The 16,566-nt window shown below is 43.5% G+C and overlaps 2 protein-coding genes across 6 annotated transcripts in view; one reads left to right on the top strand and one right to left on the bottom strand.

Annotated features, from left to right (window-relative positions):
• The window catches only part of TTC13 (tetratricopeptide repeat domain 13), a 77,232-nt gene extending 68,275 nt beyond the window's left edge, over positions 1–8,957 (bottom strand). For 2 of the 3 annotated variants that reach the window (XM_075596577.1, XM_075596579.1), the window contains exon 1: positions 8,686–8,957. In XM_075596577.1, the coding sequence (XP_075452692.1) occupies positions 8,686–8,908 (223 nt within the window). In that variant the 5' untranslated portion in view covers positions 8,909–8,957. The remainder of the gene's footprint in view (positions 1–8,685) is intronic. The other variant, XM_075596578.1, reaches the window with a different exon arrangement.
• Positions 8,958–9,053: 96 nt separating this feature from the next.
• Positions 9,054–16,566, top strand: part of ARV1 (ARV1 fatty acid homeostasis modulator) — a 33,783-nt gene continuing 26,270 nt past the window's right edge. For 2 of the 3 annotated variants that reach the window (XM_075596585.1, XM_075596583.1), the window contains exons 1-2: positions 9,054–9,207; positions 15,312–15,439. In XM_075596585.1, the coding sequence (XP_075452700.1) occupies positions 15,335–15,439 (105 nt within the window). In that variant the 5' untranslated portion in view covers positions 9,054–9,207; positions 15,312–15,334. The remainder of the gene's footprint in view (positions 9,208–15,311; positions 15,440–16,566) is intronic. The other variant, XM_075596584.1, reaches the window with a different exon arrangement.

The following is a 16,566-nucleotide window of genomic DNA, read 5'->3' as shown; positions in this document are numbered from 1 at the left end:
TACTTTCAGGAGGAAAGTGTTAAAGTAAAATATGTAGGCAATGGAAAGAGCCATATAATACATATGCAAACAGTAAAATACAGAATGCAGGTAAAAGGTCACTGGAGTTATTACACTCTTCATTGCGAGACAATATTTGTAACAAAACCGATGGTAATGGCAAAATCACAGTAAAGAGCTAGACTATTTACACAAAATGGGACATAGGAGAAATATACAATATTGTTTAGTGACCCGTCTACTCCAGTGGAAGATATTTCTTTATATGGATTCTCACCTTCACCTACATTCTGTGCAAGGGAAAGAAAGATAAAAATTGCAGAAACGTAGATTAGGAAACCTCAGGATTACCATTGCAGTTACTCATTTAATGTAATCATTTCACACCAAAAATTGTCTGAGGGTTACCTCAAATGTCCGGCTTATCTGAACACTGATACATTACAAGTAGGATAAGGATTTTGTAATGTAGAACAATATAACCACATCCACTTTATCTAAATATTATCCAGAAGCCAACATTGACATGGACGAGGGGGTTTACTATAAAACTTTATTAACATAATGATCAGTTAATAAACTTAGTATTCTGATACTGATCAACAGTCCACGACAGACGCAGTCACCTGCACATACATATTACAGGTGGTAGCTGCTTGCATATTCTGTCTCAAACCTGTGCCTTCAGTAACAATACTATAAAGAAGAAAATAATTGTTTCATTCTCTATTCTTTCATTCGAGAAACCCATGGTTTCTCAAAGTGTCTGCTATAAGCAACATTGATGTGGCAATGCCTCTCATTTAAGGGGAGGGTCGCCTGGAGCTAAAGGAAATTACTGTTGTATCTAATAAAATAATATTCATTGTTTAAACCTCAGGTTGATACTTTGCACAGCACAGAGCCTCTAGTTGGCAATTAAGTTGAGGATGGTACCATGTTAGTCCACAGAAGAAAAACGGATGGTCTTATGTTTTTCTAAGTAGTGGTGAAATAACACCATTCTTTACCATTATAGGAGAAAATTCCAATTTACAGAAACACTTGGTCCTATCCTCTTGCATAATTTAGTAGTTAGTCTGCACAGGCACATGAGAGAGAACCAGCGCCGGGCACATGAAAGAAAGGAATAAATAAATATTTGCCCCTGGCAAATAAATAGATCAGAATCTGTATTAGGCTGCATTCCTGCTAGCGCTGAGCGCGCGGCGCTTGCCGCTTTTACTTACATATATCTATATATGTAATTCCCTGCTCAGCCACACTTGGCTAAACGAAAAAATTAACTTTCGAGCGCGCTCAACCTGCCAGCAACGTCCCCCTGCGCGCGCTTCCGAAATAGCAAGGACACCCGGCACTCATGCATGGAGAGCTGGTGACGTCACCGCTCTCAAGCATGCGCGCGGTCAGCGCTAGCGGGGCCGCAGCCTTAAGCACACATATACATGGGCGTCTGCTCCAGACACAGAAGTAAATAAAGTAAAGAATCTGCGTCAAGCACAAGACTGAATGCAAGTCTGTCCTACAGTAGGTGCAATAACGAATGGAAGATGTATGCTACATTAGGAACATTAATAAATAAAAGACCATATAAAACTAGGCCCATAGATATGTTAATTTAGAGATAATCTGCGCCTCATAAATGTGCGTACTACATGTATGAAAAATTTACAGAAATAATGAATAGTCACCAGTTCAATAAACACGTCTACATCTGCTACATATACGAATTTTGAGGATATAGATCTAAAGATAAATCAGACTGCAACAGTTACATGAATGACAAAACTCTAAGTCTACACCAGCTAAATGAACTGTGTACAAGAGCATGAATGGGAGCTATTAATGAATGGGTCTACAAATCCTTGAATAGAAGGGTCAGCGCCATGTACAGAAAAACATGAAGGGAGAAAAAAGTGTCCACGCCACATCACTGAATGAGTAAGTAATTACTTCTTAATGAGTCTGGTGTGAGGTAGATAAGCATGTATGTTCTTGATGTAGACATTCATACATGACTAAATTAATTGAGTGAGAGGCTGCCCCAGCCACAAGCGAAGGCATTAAAGCCTGGTACTGCTACTTGAATGAAAGAAAGGGAAGCGTTTTGCAAGTATATTTAGCAGTGGAACAAAGCAGCAGGGAAAAGCTTTGCAAGCATATTGGAGTAGAGAAGGGAAGTTACAGGGTGACACTTTGCAAGTATGTTCAGCAATGAAGCACAGAGCAGGTTGGTTATATGCAAATGTATTCAGTGGTGAAGCATAGCAGCAGGGCACCTCTTTGCAAGAATGTTCAGTAGTGAAGTAGAGTACCAGGACAACGCTTTGCATGCATGTTCACTGGTAAAGCAGAACAGCAGTTAAATGCTTTGCAAACATGTTTAGAAGTGAAGACGTGGGATTAGTGCAGTGTTGTGAGACATGTCAAACAAGACAAATGCTTGACAATGCAAATATTTGTGTGTGTAAATTTAGAAGTGCAAAGTCAGCTAGATATATGTCACACCCCCTTTGCCCTCATCCCTGTCTGGGCTGAAAAAGAGGTTTTCAATGCTCTTTAGTGGCAGTAAATAAACAAGATCCACTGGGAGCTCAAGTACACCTGCAACAAGATAAACAAGGTGTGTACACACACACACACACACACACACACACACATCATCTGCTGAATGAACACCTTCACAATGATCATCCAGATACTGCTGTTGCACGTCTCTTCTCCATATTGATCCAAAAATGTTCTAAATTTCTAACTTTGATCATTGTCTTGGTCTCTTTATAGCCCTTGGAACTCAGTTGAGTATGATCTTCATGTAAAGAATGTAATTTCTTCTTGCAATAAACCAGTCCAACTGCCATTTTCGTTCCTTCACCCTTGTGATGTCACAGACTTGTTTGCTTCCGAATCCATTCATTGTTTTTCCCTCTCTCTTTAGGCAATACACAGCATACATCTCTTCAAACCTTTGAGTTGTCTGAAGCTTCTGAATTACCTTCATATTTATGTTTCAAGTTTCTCATCCGTAGGCGAGCACAAGCACAATATATTGATCGAACATTAAAAATGGTCTTCAATTGATTTCATTCGAAAAAGGTTGATACTTGCTGGTCAAGTTAAACATTGTTTTTTATTTTAATGCAAAGACTGGTGCCCATCAGAAAGACGAACCAACAATTGGCAAGTATGGTTACTGTAACAGGAATGAATGTGGGGACAGATTGGTAGAATTTGCATAATATGGAAAAGTCTACATCATGAATTCATGGAGCCCTTAACCGTTTTGACACAAGGAGTGATCACCGGTTCGTGGCAATTTACAACTGAATATAAAGTGGGAAAGAATAAATCGAATTAAAAAGAGAAAAACAAACATCAATAACCTTAAGAATAACAGCAGAGAATGTCACTAGAACTGCTTCAGCTTGCTCAAAATGCACGGGAACACCAACAAATAATTATGAAAAACTTGCTATATGAGGGACTTGCATCGCAGATGTACAAGGAAGTAACCGGTTCTAGCGCGACAGTGACAGACAAAACAGGATACATGACTAGATGGGAACATGACTTGGGGGAGGTACTAGAACTCGAGGAGTGGACAAAGATCGTGACAGCGACATCTAAAAGCTCCATGTGCACGACCTTAAGGGAGAATGCATATAAAGTTATGATGAGATGGTACCACACCCCCACAAAATTGGCTAAATTTCTGCCCAGTTACTCCCCATTGTGCCCAAGACAATGTGGACAGCAGGCAGACCTGTTGCACATGCTGTGGTCTTGCCCCAAGATCACCCGGTCTGGGAATCAATTAAAGATTGACTGAATAAGATCCCAGGCAAACCCATCCCAATGGAGCCATGGCTGTTCCTCTTGAACAGGCCGCATCAAGGTTTTTCCAAAGGTGAAAATAAACTAGTGGCGCACTTTGCGATGGCGGTACAGGGGGAGATCGCAGCACGTTGGAAACAAAATGAAATCCCACTAATTGCTAAGATTCGGAATCAAATTTGGTCGGTTTGCCAGATGGAGAAATTGACAAGTCTGGTCAATGACACTGGTACAAATTTTCTAAAAGTCTGGTTGCCATGGTTGGCCCAGACAGACATACCGGGGGTAGAAAGGGCCACGATTTGGCATTAATAGAGGCAAGTGCGTTCTCCCTTGAAGACGTTCAGCGGGGGGCGAAATTGACTATATGGACAGACTAGAAGCACATAGACAGAGATAGCCACAGACTCGGGAATAGGTCATGGACGACGCGGGGAGAGCACTCTGTCTTCTCGGGCGCAGAGAGCCAGTCGGCGCAATGCTAGACGCGGAACCATGGTAGGAGGACCCCCCCCCCACATCACCCCTTACCCCCTTTTTCCCTGGGAATTGTGTGTCTGTCTGTCCACCCCGTTTGTCTGTATTTGAAAGTATCTACACGTGGCTGATTTTTATCAATAAGAGGTTGTTCCTATGTTACAACTGTATGCAAACCATGTACGTTACTAATAAAAATTTAAGTTGGAAAAAAAAAAAACTTGCTATATGAAGATTGAAGTTGAAACACAAAAGAGAAAAATCGCAAACAAAAAAAACAAAACACAAAAATATCTTACACGACAAAACAATCAATTAGGACGTGAAGCAATCCCAAGATGCAAGAATAAGATTGAGAATGCAGAGCTGTGCAAAACAATCCGTATACATGAAGATGTATGAAAATTAAATGCGATATGGTGAAGAAGACTATTAACGATAACAGAAGCATAAAGACGACAACGCAGCGACTTATGGTTGGGAAGAAGCAAATCATTGCACGCAAACAAGATGGTGGATTAACAATAAAAGACGGTGCACTTATAATAGAGAGGGTTGAGTACTTCTACTTGAAATTGTGCCTGAAATCAGCTAACACAGGGCAATAATTCAGTAGAGGATAAGTGAGAAGAAACCTATGGTATACAATGTGTCCTTCCAGAAGTGGCAAAAGCAATACAATCCATAAAGAATAGGAAGGCTCCTGGCGATGGTGGAATTATAACTGAAATCATGAAAGAAGTTGGGGAAGTAGTAGAAAAAAAAATCTTTGCAAAATGCTGCTTGAAAAACAGGAAGATTCCAAAGCAATGCAGTAATGTCAGTTATCATCAACTACAAGAAAGGAGACAAGACCTCAAGAACTACAGAACAGTCTACATCTAATCAGCTACAAAATTCTAAGGAAGATACTCACCAATTGGCTACAATAGACCCTGGACTTTGCCCAGCCTATAGAACAAGCAGGATTTCCCAATCCAAGTCGCACAAGAAGCGATTTCCCAAAGTAAGGAATACGATCTACCACTCATTTTAGGATTCGTAGATTATGAAGAAGCATTTGATTCTGTCTATACCTCAGCGGTCTTACATGCATGAAGACGATACATGTTCAAGAAGCGTACATTGATATTATAAAGAACATTTACGAGAATGCCACGTCAACGATTAGATTACATGAAGATAAAAGCAAGATCAGGATCAGCAAGGGAGTACGGCAAAAAGACACCATGTCACAAAAGTTCTTCACAGCAATACTTGAAGAATTGTTCAATACATTATTGGGAAGAAAAATGAATCAAAATCAATGGTGAATATTTGAGTCACCAATGACTTCCAGATGACATTGTTATTTTTGCCACAAGTCCTGAAGACTTCAAGAAACAAACTGGAGAACTCACCTTCACTTTTCCTGTCTGCGGTTAACATCATCATGTAGAGAGATAACTTCAAAGACCTGGTTATCGTCAGCATCCCCCTCATGCATCTCTGCTGTGGGGGTCTGTTTGCTACTCAGCTGTGTTCACCTCGGACGCTCTTAGAAACAACACCCGAGTCGCAGCGAAGGCAGCAGCCAAAGGATGTCAACTGTTTGCGGATGTTACAGGTCTTCGGTAAAATATTTCAGATGTATATTGAAGCATTTCCATCTTCACACATCACCCTGCTCGCACAGCTCTACCACTGCAAAATTCTTCAATTAAGAAACAGCTATCCGAAACATACCAACCTTCTGCTGGTGAAATGTCCTTTCCTCCAATTACAAAGGATGAATACGTTATTGGTACATTCCTTGGTATGAAAAGTTCCCTTGAAAGTACCTTGTATTGACCTCGAATATATTTGTAAATAGTTATCACGTCTCCTTTTGGATGACTTTTCTAAACAAACCTAATTAGTATAGCCTTTCCTCATAAGTCAGATCTTGCATCCCCTTTATTCATTGGGTGGCTCTTCTCAGCACTTTTTCCAGCTCTACAATATATTTTTATGGAGCGTTGCCCAAAACCGTACTCCATATTCAAGGTGTGGTCTTACTAAAGAATTATACAGTGGCAAAATGATGCCACCTTTTCTTCCATCTATACCCCATTTAATGTAAGAAAATATATTAGCCTTTGCAGCTAATGCCCGACATCAGGCTCTATTGCTAAGCCTGCTGCTTACAAGCACTCCTAAATCCTTCTCCATCCTTCTCCTGCTGGGAACATGGCAAGAGATCTTTTTGGGATCATTTGATGCCAATAATCTTGTACTGCTGGGCTCAAAAAAGGGAGTGCCAAAGGAAAGGATGTGCACTATATGGACTCATCAAAAATGGCATTATGAGTAACATTTATTTTTCTATAGCAGGGCCCTGCTTTTTGGCATTCCGTTCATTCAGCGGTAACGAGAAGGGGGCTGCCGAGGTTGCGCATAACGGGGGGAGCAGAGGTCATGCATGCGCAGAAGTGGAGCCTGCAGGTCTGCGCATGAGCAGACCTGCAGAAGCCAAAAATCGCTGCTTCCGCTTTACGGCGATTTTCGCTTTTCGGTGGGGCCATAGAACGGAACCCGTCATATTAGCAGGACCCATCTGTATGTTAAAATGGATTGGCCCCAGTACCGAACCTCGAGTTACTCTACATACAACTAAAACCCAATCTAAACAGGCACCATTTATGCTGTCTATACTTCAACCAGTTTTCAATCCAGGTGCAAATATTTTCACCCAGACCAATTTCCCTTATTTAGTTCACTAACCTCGTGTGGCACCATATGATAAGCCGTTGCACAAGCTACGTATTCCACATCAACTGCATTGTCGTGGTCTAACTTCCTACTTTATTCATTTATGAGGAGGTAAAGTTAATTTAGCAGGACATATCCCTCAAATCCATACTGATTCTTTTCAATAATGGTGATCCAAAAGGTACTCCTCAATATTATATCTTGATAAAGTAGCTCACTATTGATGTCAGGCTTAGGCTAGGTCCCCAATGCAGCTGGTGGCGCGTGTGCCTCTCGCCAGCCCCTTACCTGCCCCCTGGCTGTCCACGATCCCTCCGCGCTCCCAGGCTCACTGCGCACAGTGGAGTGTCAGCCGGCAGGGGATACAGCCAGTTTGTGAACCCGAGCGGCAACGCGTCATGTGGTGTGGCAGGGAGTGTGTGTGTGTGTGTGTGTAGGTGGAATGTTTTTTTTTTAGTTTGGCTAGCGTCGTGACCCCGCCCCCTCAGGCCGTTTTGGCCACGCCCCGTGCCTCAGAACGCCACCTGCAGACCGACCGCAGTATAGGACTCTGCACGTGGGGCCTCAGTCTTATGGGCCTGTGAATTACCATTTGTGATCTAGCTCCCGGTTTAAATAAAAGGCACCACATCTGTTTTACACCAATATTGTAGTTCTTAGCCTGTGGAAATAGAGTAGATATTGAGAGAGACCGGTCTGGCTATGCCTCAACTGTCCAGGTATTTTATGGACAATTTTAATCAAGCCACTTTCAACTTTTTAATGTGTTAACCAAATGCTAATCAATGTTGACGTTGTGGTTTCCTCTCGTAATATTTTTGCAATTGGTTCCTCATTGCTATATACAGAAGCAATTAGATTGTTTAATACTCCTGTCGTCTCCTTATCACCAATAATGTGCGTGCCTAAATCACACTGAAAGGGTCCTATAGTCTCATTTTCTGATATTTTGCTTGTGTCATTTTATTTTTTAGGGTTGATCTTACTTTTCATTTTCAAGTTGTGCTAATCAAATTGCCCTTTTGCAACTTTTGATGCATTCCTTATAATTCGGATATGACACCTTCGTCCTCTGATTTTAAGAACCTAAATGTCTGCCCCTGTCTTTCTATTTTTTCCCCTACCAGTTTATGTAGCGATATTGGTTTGGATTTGTTTATTTTATATTACACACACTGATCTGTACTACACTTCTCAGTGGGTAATAAATATGGCTAAGTGTACTTAACAATGTCAAAGATTGTACATTTATCTTCCATATACACACACACACACACACACACACACACACACACACACACAAACACACACCATAATGCATGTGTATATTTACATTTTCACATATAAATATTAATGTACATAATTATAAATAACCCAATTAATTTTAGTAACATATGCTGCTATATAAAACCACAATTATTTATCATCCCATTGTAATTAGAACTGTATGCACATCTAAACAGGGACACGCAAATTATTATTATGATTGTATACGTGTATAAATACATTTCATATATACACACATTAGTTTGTGTATATATTATATATACACACACACATTATAATGACACACACACACACACACACACACACACACACACACACACACATATATTATAATGACACACACACTGGCTCCCTCACCACACTCCTCCATGTCCCAGGCGGAGTCAGACTCCGGGTCCCTCTGGCTGCAGCCCCCCGCCGCTCTGGGCCCTGCATGCCGGTTCAGCTCGGGGCTCAGCAGTGGGGGCGGCTGGTACACGGACCCCCTTCCACCGCTATCCCCGCTGCCGGTCACCCCCCTCCCGAGGCCCTCAGTCACCAGCAGCAGCAAAGCATACACCGCGCTCAGGACAGGTGCCATGATCCACCCGCACTGTGTATGTGTATGTACTACACACCGCCGCCTGCGTGTCACACCCATCACTACAGTAGCGCTCTGCCCACCTGGGACTTGAAGTCTCCGCCTCCCCCGGCAACGTTTAACCAGGCGCCGGAAAAACTACAACTCCCGTGAGTCCCCGCGGCCCATTCACCATACCAGGAAGTGGGGGGGCCGGTGGTTTGCAAAGTGAGAGGTTGTCAGTAGCGTCTGTGTTGTTGTTTGAACACTAGCGCTGGGAAGTGCATATTTGGGGGGATATTTCCACATTACAATCTCGGGTAAGAGACAAACATGGCTTTTTGTTTATATACAGAGAGGCGGGTGGAAGTGATGATCTGTGTGTGGAAGAGGGAATTTGAACAGAACATTGTCAGTATTAGATGATTGCACATAGAGAGCATGCAACACACAGAACATCAGCAAGCTCATTTTAGGAGCCCCTGAGACCCCACAAAATATATATGTATATAACTGTCAAAAAGGAGATCTACTGAGTGTGGCAAATGTATATAACAAGCGACAGAGAAGCCCAATTCTATAAAATATTCTATCTGGTAGTGTTAGGACCTGCAAAATGGGTCTGCCTTGACGTGGCTTGCAGGCTTACAATGCTTTGGCCAAAGGGTTAAACTAAATGACCCTTTTTCAAGATAATATATTAGTATTCTACTGTGTAGTTCTGTCATATTGGATGTAGCTTTGGGCTTCTCTGTCGCTGGTTGTAAACATAGAGAACATGTGCTGATTTAGCAATGGGGTCTAGCAATAGTTCTTATATGGTAACTAAATCTAGAAGGCAATTGCGTAGTGCTCCATAAAACTCAGGCACAAATGCTTGATTAGCTCATGATGTATGAAGAAATCCTCTGATGGAATACCCTTATGGTATCAAGTTGTAATCAATATACCTCCATATTTGTATCACAAACCCACAACAATTTGAATTAGCTGGTAGAGATCCCTGTTATATGGTAACTAAATCTAGTTGAGCCAGATCATCAGTTGAATGCAAAACACCAGAAAAATGTTTATCTACTAATATTAGTACTTAACCCTTTATTGCCAGAAGGGCTATCAACACGTGTGTTGATACTTTTCCCTTTGTTTCATATTTGCTTGGTGGAAATGTTTCCATTTTCTTATAATAATAATAATAATAACATTTTAGTTGTGAAGCGTTTCACGCAGCTCCTTGAATGTAGGGTTTTAAGATTGAAATAAAAGCTGCATATTAACACAAATGGACCATTGAGTGAAAAGAAAGCGAGGTCCAAGACCGACTGGAGCATTGATCCTTTTGTGTGAATAAAAAGGCTATTTGAGACACACAAATTGATGTTCATAAAGGTGTATTATACATGAAAGAATACAAAGAAAATGGACCAACGTTTCAGCCTCCAAACCTGAAGACAATCCAACTTGGGACAGAAATGGTCTGTTATTTTTTATTCTTTCAGGTATAATATACCCTGTGAACATCAATCAAAAAGAGGTGTATTATAAATGAAAGAATACAAAATTATGGATTGTGTCTCGAGTAGCTTTCTCAGTAACTATAGATCTCGAACTGGAAGATAATTTTCTTGCAAGACACTTTGTAGCATTTTTCTCACAATGGGCTTCACTAATGACTTTGGCTTGCATTAGAAGCGGGCGATCTATTTATATGCTATACTGTATTGTATGTCTTTATATAGCACCAAAAGTGTACTCAGTGCTTCACAAAGAATACATTACAGGGAATTTGTGTCATGGGACAAGCTTTCAAGAGTTTTCCTCTTCCTCAGGTCAAGCAATACCATAAATATATACGCACATAAACATGCGCACACAGTGTATATGTTTGCGTGTGCGCATGTTTATGTGTGCGTGTGCGCATGTTTGTGTGCGTGTGCATATGTGTGCGTGTGCGCATGTATATGTGCGTGTACGCATGTATACGTGTGTGCATGTTTGTGTGTGTATATATGTGCGTTTGCGCATGTTTATGTGCGCATGTATACGTGTGTGCATGTTTATGTGTACGTGTGTGCATGTTTATGTGTGCGTGTGCGCATGTTTGTGTGCGTGTGCGCATGTATGTGTGCGTGAGCGCATGTATGTGTGTATGTGTGCGTGTGCGCATGTATACGTGTGTGCATGTATGTGTGCGTGTGCACGTGTATGTGTGCGCGTGCGCATGTATATGCGTGCGTGTGCATATATATCTATATCATACAAACACTCACAAAGGGGGTAAGCGCGGCCCTCCTAACCCAGCCGCCAAAGCTCCCTTACCCCCTCGCCGCTCCCTCCCCCCCCCCCGCCCGCTCCCTTACCCCCCCGCCTGCTCCCTTACCCCCCCCCCCGCCCGCTCCCTTACCCCCCCGGCCGCCAACTCCCCAGCCGCTGGGGGGCCAAGCAGCCTCGGATCTGCGCCGGTCCCACTCTCCACCACCTCTCACTCCCGTTGTGTGTGTGTGTGTGTGTGTGTGTGTGTAGGGACATTTTACTCCTGCCAACAATTTGTGCCTCACTTTCACCCCACCCTACCCCTGCCCTTCACCCCCCCTACCCCTGCCCTTCACCACCCCTGCCCTTCACCCCCCTCTACCCCTGCCCTTTACTACCCCTGCTCTTCACCCCCCCTAACCCTGACCTTCACCCACCCCTACCCTTCACCCACCCCTACCCCTGCCCTTCACCCCCCCTACCCCTGCCCTTCACCCCCCCCACGCCTGCCCTTTGACTGACGCACGCACACACCCTGACTGACGCACTCACACACCCTGACTGACGCACACACCCTGACTGACGCATGCACACACCCTGACTGACGCACGCACACACCCTGACTGACGCACGCACACACCCTGACTGACGCACGCACACACCCTGACTGACGCACGCACACACACCCTGACTGGCGCACGCACACAAACCCTGACTGGCGCACGCACACAAACCCTGACTGGCGCACGCACACAAACCCTGACAGCCACACGTACACACACTGACAGCCGCACGCACACACCCTGACTGACGCACGCACACACCCTGACTGACGCACGCACACACCCTGACTGACGCACGCACACACACTGACGCACGCACACACTGACTGACTGACGCACGCACACACACACACACACTGACTGATTGACGCACTGACTGACACACACACATACATACTGACGCACGCACACAACCCCTCACAGCCGCATGCACACAACCCCTCACAGCCACACGCACACATACACAGACTGACGCGCGCACACACACACACACACACACACACACTGACTGCTGCACACACACCCACTGACTGCTGCACACACACACACTGACTGCTGCACACACACACACACACACACACACACTGATACACACACACACACTGACACAAACAAACACACACACACACTGACACACACACACACACACTGACACACACACACACTGACTGACACACGCGCGCACCCCCCCCACACCCACGCGCGCACACACACAGACTGACGCGCGCGCACACACACAATGAATGGTACACACACACACACATACACTGACACACACACACACACTGACACTGACACACACTGACACACACACACACACACACACTGACACACACACACACACACACACACACTGACACACACACTGACTGACACACACACACACACTGACTGACACACACACACTTACTGACGCGCGCGCGCACACCCCCACACCCACACACTGACTGAATGACTGACTGACTGCCGCACGCACACACTGACTGACTGAGGCACACACACACGCACACACTGACTGTGTGTGTGTGTGTGTGTGCGTCAGTCAGTCTGTGTGTGTGTTTGTGTTTCTGCGTCAGACTCACTGACGCGCGCGCACACACACTGACTGACTGACGCACACACAATGACTGACGCACACACACTGCATGAAGCTGTAAAGGAGGGAGGGGGGGAACTGGATTGATGTGAATGGGGGACAAACAGAGAGAGGGGGAGGGGTGAGGAGAGAGAGAGGAGCGGGAACATTACATCCCGGGCAACGCCGGGTCTCTCAGCTAGTATAAAATAAACGTAAAGAGAGGGTGCATACCATTCAATGATGGATACAAAAAAAGGAACAACAGGACAGTCACTCTTATACTCCCAGAAAGTGAATATATATATCATTTACGTGAATCACTATCCGTATTTGAAGTGTGTGTGTATATAAATATATATATATACATACAAATGAGCATACAGTAATATTTCCATTTGCTATTTGCCTTGCTATGGAGGGTTTTTGTCACTTTTTTACTCACATAACTTCACATATACATACATATATAATATATAATATATATATAATATATATATATATATATATATATATATATATATATATATATATATGCAGTGGAAGTGTATTGTGTGTATTTACCTACACACTCACTCCACATTTCAGTAACATACATATACATCTAAATAATATTCACATATACACGTTTGCTATAAATGGAATTATTACAATTTTACATTATATACACGTGCAATGAATGGAATAAACACTGTAATAAGTTTGAAATCGCCTATCCGAGCTGCTATGCATGGCTGATCCCTTTTCTCCAGCTTCCTTGAATGTACTACTGTATGAGGAAGATCATGTGACCAGATGCTAGTGCACGTTTAGAGAGAGGGAGGGCAGTGCTGACAAAGGGGTGTGCCTGGGTTTGTGACAGGCCATGAAGGGGCAGTGCCTTAGCAAATGCTTGTTAAAATAGAATACAAGAAAATTGGTCTTTCAAAGTTGTTTTTTTAAAAACAGAAAATGCTAAAAGTATTATTTCTTACTACAGAACTGATTTATTAAAAAAAACACACATGCAGGATATAGACTGAACTGCAGCTTTAATAGGATTAGTGAATTTAAAGGTGCATATTCACGTAGCCAGCCAAAAAACAACCTTTTTGTAAACAAATCTGATTGGCTTCTTTTGGTTTTCTGGAAATTGATTAGAAACCAATTTCTTAACATTTTTCTGTAGTCCCGTTCCTCCCCATCCTTATCAGAGAGCGAATAAAGATCGGCGGGGAGAGGGCTCTGCCTGTGCAAATTCTTGTTGAAAATACATTGACTGTAAACAAAGGCTCCCAAGTCACATCTCATCATGTTTACAAACTAACTTAAAAAAAATTATTTAAAATACTGGGTATCAATAGATGTTATATTTGGATTTTAAAAAAAAGAGCACCAGTCACCCAGATTTAATCCCTTAGACATGTCACTGCCATTAGTACACACCGGACCTAGGAGGGATTGCCCCTTTAAAAACATGAATGTATCATTTACCAATAAATTTGAAAGCCATGATTGTTACCCTCCCGCCCTTCCTTCTGTTATGTTTCTTATTTATTTATGACTTGCCAGCATACTCTTGAAGGAGCAATCCATGCAATATCCTACATCTGTTATTTTAATTTTTTTTAATTAATTGGTTCTATAGTTTTAGATAATACAAAAAATGTGTGTTTTGTTTTTTTAAATTCAAATCTTAATGCCATTTGTAATGAGTTTTAATATACTGATTTCTATAGCGGATTTTAGCCACCTCCCCAGCAGTGCAAGATCTCTGCAACACTTTCCTGTTTGTGATCATTAGTTGCCAATATTCCCAGCAGTTTGAGCTGTAAACTGTAACAATAGATACGGTTACCTTAGTAATATAAGGATACATTGTAGCTGCTGAGTTACACTGACTTAACGATTAATTGAAAGTGAAAGGCAGCCATTTAAGAGAACTAGGTAATTAGTTTTAATAAAGGTAATACAAGGCTGCATATATTAAAACAAAATATATATATTTTTTTTTAACGTGATGGGCGGACTGGCTCTTTATGTGCAATACTATAAGCTTGTAAAAAACTATTCAAATAATATCAGAACAAACATTACAGTACGTAAGAAAGACCAGGTACGATGCAAATTACAATTAAAGACGGAGCTTACAATCCTTCCACCTTTCTTTCGTTTGCAGAGAGAGACCTGCAACGTTTAAATGTTCTATTAAGTATGTGAAATGGCTGCAGTTTCATTGAAAGCAATGGATTCCTATTGAACACGTTCTCTGGTTTTAAAAGAAAAATGAATACAAAAACAGGCTGCAATATTTTGACAGTTGTTTGCTTTTTCCCCCCCCTTATTTTTCCTGAATACTCTTCTTTTTGCTGCTGGAGGGGCCACTTTGTGCTGGGCTACTTGTTCAACAAAAAATGCGCAAGAAAGACGCTTTCGCACACGTGCAAAGCAAGGTCTCTAACATTTGGGTGCATGTTGAACGTTTAGGGAAATCATTGAATATTCGTAAATTAGATTTTCTTGAAATAACGCGATATCTTTTTTTTCTTTTTAGAGACACTGATCTGAGCTCAAGATATGGAAGGAGATGCGAGCCCTGTGTACAGGTGCATTGAGTGCAATGAGGAGTCCACGGAACTCTACAGGGACTACAGACATGGCATATTAAAAATCACCATCTGTGTAAGGAAATGGATGAACATATAGTATATTATTATCATTTCTTTATAACGCTACAACATATCCCTTAGCGCTGTACAATAGGGTTGGAGGACGAAAGACAATGAAATAACAAAAATACATATACAGCTAAACCCCGTTATAGCGCAATCCTCGGGGGCCACCCGATCCGACCGCGCTAGAACCGGGGTCGCGCTAATTAAAAAAAAAACAAAAAGGCCGCCGCGTGTCTGATCGGGAGGGAGGAGGGAAGGAAGGAAGAGGTGGCCAGAAGCCCTACATGTCCCCTAGCAACGGCGAGTCCAGCCGCAACCTGCTCCTTACCTCCCACCACCGGCATCCATTTCCTCCCCCCCCCCCCAGTCCCCCACACCTACCGGCTCTCCGCGGCATAGCCCACGCGGCCCTCCGAGTCCCAGCCTGCTCCTCACTCACCCCCCCTCCTCCGAACAACCCCCACTCCTCCCGACACCCCCCCCTCCTTCCGACACCCCCCCCTCCTCCTGATGCCAGCTCCGCTCCGATCTCAGCAGCCGACACCAAAGGTAGGGAGGGGGAGTGGGAGGTGTAGTGTAGTGTAGTGTGCTGTGAGTGCTGTGAGAGTGTGTTGTGAGTGCTGTGTGCTGTGAGAGTGTGCTGAGAGTGCTGTGTGCTGTGAGAGCTGTGTGCTGTGAAAGCTGTGTGCTGTGAGAGCTGTGTGCTGTGAGAGCTGTGTGCTGTGTGAGCAGTGTGCGCAGTGAGAGTGTGTGCAGTGAGAGTGTGCAGTGAGTGCTGGGAGTGTGTGGTGTGTGGTGTGTGCAGTGTGCAGTGTAGAGTGTGTGCAGTGTAGAGTGTGTGCAGTGTAGAGTGTGTGCAGTGAGTGCACCCCCCTCCTCACGACACCCCCCCTCCTCCCGACACCCCCCTCCTCACGACACGCCCCCCTCCTCCCGACACCCCCCCTCCTCCTGATGCCAGCTCCGCTCCGATCTCAGCAGCCGACACCAAAGGTAGGGAGGGGGAGGTGTGGTGTAGTGTGCTGTGAGTGCTGTGAGAGTGTGTTATGAGTGCTGTGTGCTGTGAGTGTTGTGTGTGTGCTGTGAGAGCTGTGTGCTGTGAGAGCTGAGTGCTGTGAGAGCTGAGTGCTGTGA

Source organism: Ascaphus truei, chromosome 4 (assembly GCF_040206685.1).
Source record: "Ascaphus truei isolate aAscTru1 chromosome 4, aAscTru1.hap1, whole genome shotgun sequence".
NCBI lineage: Eukaryota > Metazoa > Chordata > Amphibia > Anura > Ascaphidae > Ascaphus > Ascaphus truei.
Note: the sequence above shows the minus strand (reverse complement) of the source record. Positions and strands in the feature narration are given on the sequence as shown.